This window comes from Spea bombifrons, chromosome 5 (genome assembly GCF_027358695.1).
Source record: "Spea bombifrons isolate aSpeBom1 chromosome 5, aSpeBom1.2.pri, whole genome shotgun sequence".
In the NCBI taxonomy this organism is placed as follows: Eukaryota; Metazoa; Chordata; class Amphibia; order Anura; family Pelobatidae; genus Spea; species Spea bombifrons.
The window spans coordinates 11,787,186-11,798,938 of record NC_071091.1 but is presented as its reverse complement, the minus strand read 5'-3'; the positions used below and the strand labels follow the sequence as shown (position 1 = coordinate 11,798,938).

Sequence of the window (11,753 nt, the reverse complement as noted above, 5' to 3'; positions counted from 1 at the left end):
TGCTGATCACCCTCTCCTTATATACAGGAGGTGCAGGACATGGGTGCTGATCACCCTCTCCTTTTATACAGGGGGTGCAGGGCATGGGTGCTGATCACCCTCTCCTTTTATACAGGGGGTGCAGGGCATGGGTGCTGATCACCCTCTCCTTATATACAGGAGGTGCAGGACATGCTGCATAACAGACCAACAGTTTAATTTTCTTTCCAAGTATGCTGCATCTGGTTGATGGTTTATATCAGTGGTGCCAAATTCACCTGAACCTTAAGCAATCTTCTGAATAATGGCGAATTCAACTTTCAGCTATTTATCATTATATTTATAGTGCCAGCAGTTTCTGCAGCGCTTCTTACAGTCCCATTAGATAAAGAGAGACCGGATCGAAATATGTTATGTGTTTAGAAAAGTTAGGCTGCAATATCTTAATGATTCTAGTACCATTCAAAAGCAGGGAAACAAACACGTGTTTTTTTTTACCTTGATGACCCTCTCTTCTAGTAAATACATCAATGAAACAGTATAAATAGGCCCTTAAAATCATGCTAAATACCCCCAGCCAGGTCCATACTTTTCGAAACAATAGCCCCTCTATGGCCATTTGAAGCGCTGGGAGGCGTTTGATAATAACCTGCAGCGAATGTTACCCTTTATCCAGAAGCCACTATAAAGATTAAGACCAAACACAACACTTTGCGATGAGAGGTTGTTATAGAGATGATTTACTAAAGGATTCCTGATAGTGTTTATGGCAGACTCACTCGCTTCACAGTCTATCTACAGTGTGAATTTTGGTAAAAAAAAATCCAAATATTAAAGAGATAACGAATGCCTATAAAAGTACTTATTATCCGATTTATGAAGCCTACGAAAACTAAAAATCAATTGCTTGCCTTCAGAGGAAGCTGCAGCGCACTGCATCCTCTGTGGTCTGATTGTGTAGCCAAGTGTTCCCCTTTAAAATCAGTGCTTTCGGGTGTGCAGAGGGGGGTCTTGATAGACCCCAAATGCATGGGAGGATTGTACTGGGAGGAGCAGTGCCATGAACCACACAGCGATCATAAGTGCATATAATGTGTCTTCAAGATTAAAAAAAAAAAAAAAAGCTGTCATGTGACTTATTGTCTGATTATATATTCTGATCTCGGCTCTCTTTAAATGTATACATTGTTGTTTTTGTTTGCAGATCTTGTGTACGCCAGTGAGCTCAGCACAGTTCCTTCAGCCTCCGAGCGACCTTTGGAGGCAAGTTTCCGACTAGTTTGATTTGGTTACTTTAGCTATTTTAAGGTTCCCACAATTCTATCAGTTGCTTCATAGTCCTTGCGTTCTCCCCTCTCCTTATTTCTTCATCTTGTGGTATTTGTTGCATATTTTAACATTTGCCTCAAAACCATATGTAGAAAATGCTATGTAGAAATAAACTACGTTACTTACACACAATTGATGTCGGTACCTGAACGAAGTATATTTTATCAGATGTGAGGTAATTCCCATTTTGGGGTCATAGATATAAAAATGATTCTGGTGCCACTTTTCAAATATGGCCTCATCACCATAGCAATCAAATTGGTTATTTTTGAACAGATATGTGTTTATATTGAAAGTGCTAATAAGAAATATTCAAGATACTGCAGTTTTAATTAAGATAAATGAATATTTTGAGTTATTGTTGCAGATTTTTTAATTGGATAGGTTGGGGATACTTTATAACCGGATGCATATTTCAGCAGCTACAATAATAACGAAACATTTAACTATTTGTAGGATCGTCTACCCTGAAGAGGGAACAAAATGATGTTTTTTGTGCGGGATTAGTATTTAACATTTTTTTAAACCAGTTTTTCTGTTACGATATCGCCTCTTTTTCAGTATTCGGTTAGTTACAGTAACGTGGATAAAATACCCACAATTTACCCCCTTTTTTCAGCGGTGCTGGAAGGGGGAGCATTATACCTGTAAAGATTATAATTCTTATGTTTTCTGGAGAATACCTGGCCCAGAATAAAACCCAGCGTTCGGTTTAATTATTCTTCCGATGTCTTAATCAGGTCACCATCCAGACTTCTCCATTCGACGCGTGCCACATGCTGCTGCAGTAAGACCAACAGTGAAGCCAAATACAAAGACCCGTTCAAACTTGGCAGGAGTGACTTGAAAAACCTCTATGATGATATCAAGAAGGTGATCGGTTAGATGAGGATTTACTGCCCCGTAGTTTAGAATCGCCCATATTGTGGCAGCACCTCCTCTTGACTTTTTTCTCTGTCTACCTGACACCTTTGTTCTCTTTGCTTGTTCTAGGAGCTGTTTATAACAACCAAGGATCTCAGGGAGATGTGTGAATATTATTTTGATGGAAAAGGCAAAGCCTTCAGACCCATGCTGGTCGTTTTAATGGCCCGGGCTTGCAATAGTCATTACAATAACAGTAGGTAAGCAGTTATTAACAATCACTTTTGCACCATGTTATCTTGTATACGTTTCTTATATGTATCTTCTGCTATCCTCACTATTCAGATGCCAGAGTTGTAATATCATGCATCGCACTTATGCACTGTGCCAGTTAGATTTCACAATTACATCAGTTATTGGAGTTAGAAAATTATGCCTATTTAACTCCTCCCCGGGAGCCTCTACTGAAAGCAGAGAGCATTCCTCAGTACACTTCCTGCACATGCGCAGCAGAACCCGCATTCTAGCCAACGGGAGCAGCAGCAAGATGCAGGGGCTTCACTGCGAGGGGGCTCTGTGAGCTCAATTACGAGCCGCAGCAGAACGTAAAACCCCAAATATCTTCTGACAAGGCACTCTCCATAGGGATATGTCCTGTCCTCCTTCCCTACCCCGCAAAAGCCCTAGAGGAGGGCCGGATCTTCTTGGTCTCCCTCCCAATACAAGGAGGCATCCAAAGTACTGGTTAGAGCTAAAAAAAAAAAAAAAAAAAAAAAAAAGGACTTCTATTTGCCTGCAACAAAATTGGAAGTCCAAATGTACTTTTAAAAAGTACAAGTTTTGGATGTATATCTCTTCTATGCATCCGTTCTTTGGGACGGGATGTTCTGGTGCTTATCTTTTAGAATAGAAACCCTGGGTTATGTATAAGGAGCATCCCATTGGTTGCTTTAGGTTTAACTATTGTTCCACTTCTGCTTTGGACCACGATTGCTTGTAATGCGTAACCTCCTTTCCATAATTGATGTATGCCATCAAATTATCCCATTTATTTGCAGATCCCTGCCCCCCTTTACCCTGCTTGTACATTGTGTGTCTTTAAAGCTGTCCATGCCATGGTTTATGTCTACGACATGCGGTTTACCTGTTAGAGGTAACGTGTATATGTGTGTTTTATATGTCTTGGCAGAGAGGTGCATCCGTCCCAACGCTCGGTCGCTGTGATCACTGAGATGATCCACACAGCAAGTTTAGTTCACGATGATGTTATTGATGGATCGGACTCTCGGCGGGGGAAGAAAACTGTTAATCAGATCTGGGGGGAGAGAAAGGTGGGTTACAGAGGAGTTCGGAACAGTTATATTAAATATATAGTTATCTGTGTTACTGTTATGTTGTGCACTTTCCATTATTCTGTTATTTGCTAAAATTGTGTTGATTCCTTATAATTTTAACACTATGGAATATATATATATATTATTGATTATTGATGAAAGTCTAATAAACAGACTGAAACGTTGATTAGAAAACTGCAGTTTCTCGCGTGATTATTTAAAGAAGTCCCAGGAGTGCCGGTAACTATTTTTGGATGATGTATATGTGTGTATATATATATGTATGTGTATATATGTATGTATGTATATATATATATATATATATATATATATGTGTGTGTGTGTATATATATATATATATATATGTGTACCGTATATTCCGGCGTATAAGACGACTTTTTAACCCCAAAAAATCTTCTTAAAAGTGGGGGGTCGTCTTATACGCCGGGTACTTACCAAGCCGGAGGTTCCCACGAAGCCACCAATCTCTCTAATCACTACGCGCCGGCTATTGATGCCGAGCGCAGGGATGCCGTCATGTCCCGGCGCCCGGCATCAATTGCCGGCGCGTAGTGATGAGGGAGCTGGAAGCCCGAGGTCTGGCACTTGAGACCTCGGCTTCCCTGCTCTCTAATCACTAGGCGCCGGCTATTGATGCCGAGCGCAGGGATGACGTCATGTCCCGGCGCCCGGCATCAATAGCCGGCGCGTAGTGATTAGAGAGCAGGGAAGCTGAGGTCTGAAGTGCCAGACCTCGGGCTCCCACAACTGCATGGAAGAAAAAAGACAGAAGATAAGGTAAGAGATGGGGAGAAAGGCACAAAGGGGGGAGAAATATATATATATATATATATATATATATATATATACATATATATATATACACACATACTGGTGTGTGTGTATATATATATATATATATATATATATATATATATATACTGGTGTGTGTATATATATATATATATATACATATACATATACATGTGTGTGTAAAGGCAGGGGTGTGTGGTGAGGGCAGTGTATAAATGTGTATGTATGGACAGGCATATGTGTAGATATATATATATATATATATATATATGTGTGTGTGTGTGTGTGTGTAAGGGCAGTGCATGTATGTATATGTCAGCAAATCAACCAGCAAATCACCGGTAAGGTACATCGCTTGCCGTGATTGGCTGGTTGTTGTACGCTGGGTAGAGGGGTAGTCTTATACGGCGAGTATAGTCCAAACTCTATATTTGGACTGTAAAAGTTGGGGGTCGTCTTATACGCCCAGTCGTCTTATACGCCGGAATATACGGTATATGTATGTATATTATAGTTTTGTCTGTCGCTTTAAACATTGTCTACCTCTTTAACCCCTGTATATGTTTCTTTCTTTCAGGCTGTTCTTGCTGGGGATTTCATTCTGTCTGCGGCCTCCGTGGCGTTGGCTAGAATTGGAAACACGACCGTGATCTCGGTGCTGTCCCAGGTCATTGAAGATTTGGTGCGTGGTAAGGATATGTATTTTTGCACATATCGTGTGATTTTGAATTTCATCTCTATGAACGTCTCAAGAAATGTCAATGGAAAATCTGCAAACAATACCTAGATGTTTACTGTAAAAACTATATTTAATGACTCTCAAACACTCCCGTCATCGTATTACCTGTGTATGCTCGGTCTATGATAAGACTTCCAGCTCTGATCTTACTTCACGGCTCTGCTCGTGCTTCTAGTTGTTGGGTTGAGAATGGACCGAATGTGTCGATGTAATTAATTGGACACAATCTCTGACTAGGAGCTATGCTGGTGTGATCTGTTTTCTTTTTACCAATTCTCACATTTGCCGCTGTCCAGGTGAATTCCTCCAACTGGGATCCAAAGAAAATGAAAACGAAAGATTTGCACACTACCTAGAAAAGACTTTCAAGAAGACGGCGAGTCTGATAGCCAACAGCTGTAAAGCAGTATGTACGTTCCGTGTTTTATATAGTTAAGGGCCATATGGTGACTATCCCCTTTTTATACATGTATTTATTACATTATGTATATTCTCATCCCATCACTGCTCATTTCTGTTAATCTATATACAGCATTGTACAGCACCGTATGATGGCAGTATATAGATCAATAACCCATTGTACACAGCTGTAGAGTTTGATGGCGATATATAAAACTAATTTCTGAGCAGTGAGTGGGTAACGTGTAATTATGAGTTTGGCCGCTGGGTGGCAGAGGTATAGCTCTTGGTGACAGGAGTTAAATGTTAATTAGGTATTTTAAACGCCTGTCCTCGGGGGTTCACAGACGTGATCAGAACAAACAGCCTGCTGTGTGCTTTTGATTTAACCTGAGATTATTCTTTCCATTAAAGCTCCACCGCACTGCTCTACAATTCAATGTCTTGTCTTGTTTGTAGGTTTCAATCTTGGCGTGTCCAGACCCAACGGTCCATGAAATTGCGTATCTGTACGGGAAGAACATAGGCATAGCTTTTCAGGTACATATTTCGTAATGTCATTCACTAACTCGCTGCACGGGGTGGCAGAAGCCTCTCTGGTGGCAGATCGTAACCATGTTCTCTACGTGTTCTTCCAGCTAATAGATGACGTGTTAGACTTTACATCTTGTGCTGATCAGCTGGGGAAACCAGCAGCTGCAGACCTCAGACTGGGATTGGCAACGGGTCCAGTTTTATTTGCTTGCCAACAGGTAATTCCCTTTTGTATAAGCATAATAAGCATACAATTTCATGTAGAACCATCTAGTCTGCCCATTTTTCGGCTGTAAAGGTTTAAACCTCGACCGGTTCTTGGTCTTGTGTTAGATTCAAGATAGCTTTATGGCTCTCTCATGCAAGTTTTCATTTCCCTTACTGTATTAGCCCATACCGCTTCTGCTGGGAGGCTGTTCCATTTATCATCCACCCTATCAGTAAAGTAAAACTCACATACATTACATCTAAATATATAAATATCAATATTGTCTTGTAGCCATATCAGCTTACGTTTTAACCAGTTGTAATGTATATGGCCTCTTCTGCCGTTTGGCTCCTATATTATTCAGACTGTGTTTCCATCGTGTTTTTATTTTTTGCCCCACGGAGTTGCACGCTTTTGGGACCTCAGAAAGTTTTGATCTGAAGAAGAGACCACTGAGGTCCCAAAAGTCATGGAGGCTTATGTGACTTTTTCTGTTTTGGCCTAATAAAAGTTATTGCATTCGACTTATCTTTTCTTGGACCAGTATGGTTATCTCCGTTTTACTGACTGTGTTTTCTGAAACCCGAGAGAAATAAATTACAGGAGGGAAACCGTTTGAGGGGATTTATATGTAGATGTTCCAACGTTTTCTTGTGTGCAGTTTCCTGAACTGAATGCCATGATCATGAGAAGATTCGGTTTACCCGGCGATGTGGAACGAGCATGGCAGTATGTTACTCAGGTGAGGATCCTTTGGCATGTAGCGTGCAGCGCCTTCGAACATCAGCAAAGGCTTCTTATTCCTTTTAGCTCCTTCACGACCAAAGACTCAACAGTACATCCAAAAAAGTCCAGAGGGCGTACTATTACGTTCTGGGCTGTGAGGCAGGAAGTTTCCCCGGACTATCCATACGAGATCGCACGAAAGTCCAGGCATTTCTTTTGAGGCATCAGCTCTGATAGAGCCCTGTTTTCTGATTGCTTTGCGAACAGCAGGCATGGACATCAAAGTAAGATAAAAGGGGAAACAAAATGTATCCTTATTCAGGAAAAAAGAAAAACCAAATTATAAAAAGTTGAGGAAACAAGCCCAAATAAATGGATGTCCTAATTACCAGGCGAGTTACAAGACAGCATTTGTTTTTTTTTGTTTTTTTGTTTTTTTTTATTATAAATCACAAAAGTTTAAGGATTCTTGGGCTTTACTCCCAATAGATTGCATTAGAAAAAATAACAAACAAAAATGAGGCATATCTTCTAATAACCTGTAAATACCAAGAACAGTCTAAAATCTCAGCCATTTTTTTCTTTTCAGTACAAGTGCATTTATATATTATATAGATCTATTATATAGATATGTTTCTCAATCACACACACGTATACTGTCTGTCTGTCACTTGTGTCCAATTTATAACGTTTAAAAATGTGAAAAAAGTTTTGAGTCTGTATAGAAAACCCACCTGTCCTGAAACTATAATTTGTTAGGAGATGAGGGGGTAACCCCCCGAAAAACACAGGAACTGTGAATACTTGCAATTTTAATATCAATGAATGCAGTTTCTGGTCCTAAAGTAGCAAAATGGCTTTTATAAATATATTTCTCTCCCCCAGAGTGACGGCGTTGGCCAAACAACCTACCTCGCCCAGCGCTACTGTAGCGAAGCAATCCGGGAAATCAGCAAGTTGCAGCCGTCTCCAGAGAGAGACGCACTTATCCAGTTGACCGAAACTGTGCTCACGAGAGACAAATGACACGCGTGGTCTCACACTTTCTGGCAGCTACCACCAAAACGTGCCTCATACAACACTTAAACACAGCCGAGGGACTAAAAGGACCGTTTCAAAGATCCGAAACTCCTTTCTGCATTAAAGTACTGTATTTTTTTTAATGCTTGATTTTTAATCAAAGGAAGCCATACCAGGTAGAAAACTAAGCAGTAGTGAAGAGAAGGGTAGCTAATATCACATATTATTAGAAATGGTTTTAATTAGTTTGAAAGACTTCCCATCCCAGGATCTATCCACACACACATGCTATTTCTGACTCTCACCTCTGCACAAAGATGGCCATTGATTTAGGACAGTTGTATTTTCTCCAAATTGGGGTATTGCAAAGAAATTTACCAAGAACTCTCCCAGAAGCAAAACTTGTGTCCACACAGTGTTTGGATTTGTAGAGCCTACAGGCTGTATTTGTTTGAAGGTTGAACTTGATACCCTTTGTCAGACTAACACAGAAAAAGATAGAATCCCATCTGCAGAAGAGATCTGAGGTCCATAAACCCTATGTGACGATCATTTTTCCATGTTGATAAATTATCAATTTCAACTACTGACTCCATCTTCTCTTGGACCAATATAGCTATATACCATTCTCTATGAAGGTTGGTAAAACTAGGGGAGATGAGTGAATTCATACACTTGCAATACACCCAACAGCATTGACATACCTGGATTTTAACCCTTGGTAACCTCAGATTTTTTTTAGTATAAACTTGCCACCCTGATCCTGTTAGGTTGCCTGGGAATCCCATATTTTCCCCCATCGAAGCAGGAACCTTGCAGTGGGTCTGACAAGTGGACTGTGGTATGAATGTTCTTCTATAATTTATAGGTCTACGTTTCAACCCCGCATTTCCTCTTTGCTTAGGATTGAGGAATGATTACACGGAGCTTATTAGACATGGTTTGTTTTACCCTTCTCTTTACTACTGTCCTTTTATGCAACGTGCCAGAGCTGTCTGTGTTGTATTTGGCTGGCCAAAAAAAGCCTTGTTTACATTGGTGTTTTAATTGTACAAATGCTACCAAGAAGAATAAATCGAATGAATGAATGTATCTAGTAGTGTGTAAAGACATGTGCATGTTATCACCAATTAAAAATCCATAAAACCTGTTTATATGAACCACCTTTTCCCACTGTTTGTGATCTAAAAACCACTGCCACCTTGTGTTACTTAGAATGGTTTATTATAAAAAGACTGTACATAAGATTTTAACAGGTTATATACAAATGAAAAGAATGTCCAATTTGAAAATAAACATTTTAAAAGGTCCAGAATGTTTCAGTAAACTTAAGCAATAAAAGCATGATAGGATGTTTTAAAACAAGATTTCACAGCAAAGCTCTGCATTAAGACAAGATACCCAATAACTGCCGCCATATTAAATAGAATCCCTTCAATTTCTATGGGATGGTTCCACAATTATCAAATATTGGCGGTTCTGGTATCTAAGTCATGTTAAAAATTTATTCTGCAAAAAAAAAACCGCAAAAGCATTTCTTTAATAAAATCCCTACTTTGACCTGAATAACTCCTAATGGTTCACGCGTTACACAGTATCTACCTACATTGGTGTGCGCGGTGTGTAACTCTCCAGTGCAACCTCCACGTCACCGACCACAGCGTATCCACAACAGTCTTTAAATAAAATTACAAAGGCCGACTTCAGCAAGTGCCCTAAATAAGAGATATAAAAAAAAAAAAAAGTACTCTCCGTTGGCCAAAGTACAATTTTTAAATGTTTCTGGACTACTGCGGACATCTCTGTTCGACTGTCCTTCTAAAAGTTTCCGGGCGCTTTTGGCCCTTTTGATTCCAGGCTGGAAGTCTTGGCACATTAACAGTTTGGTTCTGTATTCTGTGCTGGTTTGTTGCTCGGTCTTAAAACATCAAGGAATGTTTTCACATACATCAGTTTTACGCAGAAAGTGGCTGCTGAATGCGAAACGGCAGGGCTTTGTGCTTGTAAACAAACCAATTTTGTTTACGAGAATAAAGCCGAAGAAGGGAACAATTGTAAGAAGCGATAATGGCTGCTTACCGCGCGTTCCCACACTATACGTCGTATAGACGAGCTTCTGCTTTACAGATGGAGCAGGAGCCGGTATCCTTTAGGGTGGGGGCTTTACAAATCACTTAACCTGTAGCTATAATCAAACATAAAAATATATATTGATCAGTGATCCTTACCAACAAAGCTAAAGGAAGCCTCCTCTATTCGTAGCAACACAAGTCAGTTCAAGGGTTCCGTTATTGTAGCTGCAAAACCTCAGTATGTTTCTGACTTTTTAACGATGTCAGGTAATGGCAGGCGGAGGTTCGGACTGAATTACATGCCAAGAGTAAGTAATTTGTGCGGCTCTCTGATCATGAGCGTGAGGCTAGAAATGATGTCGATAATACTGTATCCTATTCAGGTTCACGTGCGAACTAACACGTTTACACGGCTTTTTGGTTCTGATCAGGTCTCCTATATAATGTAGCGCCCATCAGGTGGAAAACACACTGCCAATGCCCCCCCCTTGTGGCTTTAAATTTTATTTGCCAACATAATTTACATCATTATCTTACACCCCATGTTTTTGTATTTAAAAAAGAAAAAAGGTGCCATTGCTTCCTTTTAATAATTATTTCAAAATGAACCTCTAACCCAACACCTTATGTAATCTTTGGGTTTTAATTACCAGGGAGATGGGGGTCTGCAGTGTGAAAGATGCACTTCCCTAGAGCAAAAAGCTAACATTCATTTTTCTGCGGTTTGATATACTGTATTTAAACCCAGAAAAGTACAGTACTTTTTATATCAGGTAAAGAGGAACTCAAAATGGCTCTACGCAAAATAAGTACAAAATTACATCATACAACCATTGTTTTGATTCACTAAAATGGACACAAGATACATGACGCAATCCTTAAACGCGTGAGTGCTCGTAAATGTTACAATAAATTGGAAGCATTGTGGATTTAAAGAAAAAAATATATTTCAGCACATAAGTTCCGAATGCATGCTTTAAACAAAGTTTAATATTAAAAATGAGTGATTATTTAAAAAGGTGATTCGACCAGCAGTAAAAGCAGTAAACTAGAGTCCAAATGTTAGCCAAACTTAGTGTTAGTTTGCATGCGGCACCAAAAAGAACGAAACATAATGGCACAAAGATGAGTTGTGAAATTGTTATTTAAATACTACACCCTATGCCCCAATTGAGTATTTCGACTGGTCATCAAAATCAACAATGCAGAAGTGAATACAGAAGCGGCAACACCTGGCGTCGCCTATCGGAAGGTCCGCAATTGGTCTTTTGAGGCTCATGAGAAGACATTCCACCATAGCACAGATGCATCAGAGGTCTTTGGTGCCGGAGCATACCTCTAACACCAAAACAGGTTTAAAAATTAAACAAGCCACAGTATTATATGTACGAAGACGTTACTTCTTACAATTAATTTTAAAATCAGATTAGACTTTTTTGTACGTGAACTGTACGTTCTCCTTAAAAATATTAAAAATCAGGGGCGCAGAGATCTTTAATCCGCATAGTGCATGATGCTTTCGACGTAATTTCCAGGGAAAAGCCCGGTTACACCGTTGGAAACTCCCTCATACCAGCCGTCGTCGTTCTTCTTAATGACGTAAATGATCGACCCCTCCATGAAAGACAGCTCATCATCTTTGTCCTTTGCATAATCGTAAATGGCAACAACTAAAAGATTCAAGAAGAGAATATGGTTAGGTTCACGGCAGTTTGAACACGTGTTGAACATTTAAA

The 11,753-nt window shown here is 39.8% G+C and overlaps 2 protein-coding genes across 8 annotated transcripts in view; one reads left to right on the top strand and one right to left on the bottom strand.

The window, feature by feature from the left end:
• The first annotated feature begins 2,052 nt into the window (after positions 1 to 2,052).
• PDSS1 (decaprenyl diphosphate synthase subunit 1) lies at positions 2,053 to 8,088 on the top strand. Its single transcript, XM_053466944.1, has 9 exons — positions 2,053 to 2,181; positions 2,302 to 2,432; positions 3,362 to 3,503; positions 4,897 to 5,008; positions 5,355 to 5,464; positions 5,917 to 5,997; positions 6,096 to 6,209; positions 6,861 to 6,941; positions 7,811 to 8,088. Exons 2-9 carry the CDS (start codon positions 2,335 to 2,337, stop codon positions 7,949 to 7,951), a joined length of 879 nt encoding a protein of 292 aa, XP_053322919.1. The 5' UTR covers positions 2,053 to 2,181; positions 2,302 to 2,334; the 3' UTR covers positions 7,952 to 8,088.
• A 2,890-nt stretch (positions 8,089 to 10,978) lies between these two features.
• The window catches only part of ABI1 (abl interactor 1), a 32,436-nt gene continuing 31,661 nt past the window's right edge, over positions 10,979 to 11,753 (bottom strand). For all 7 annotated transcript variants that reach the window (XM_053466934.1, XM_053466939.1, XM_053466937.1 and 4 more), the window contains one exon: positions 10,979 to 11,687. In XM_053466934.1, the coding sequence (XP_053322909.1) occupies positions 11,512 to 11,687 (176 nt within the window). In that variant the 3' untranslated portion in view covers positions 10,979 to 11,511. The remainder of the gene's footprint in view (positions 11,688 to 11,753) is intronic.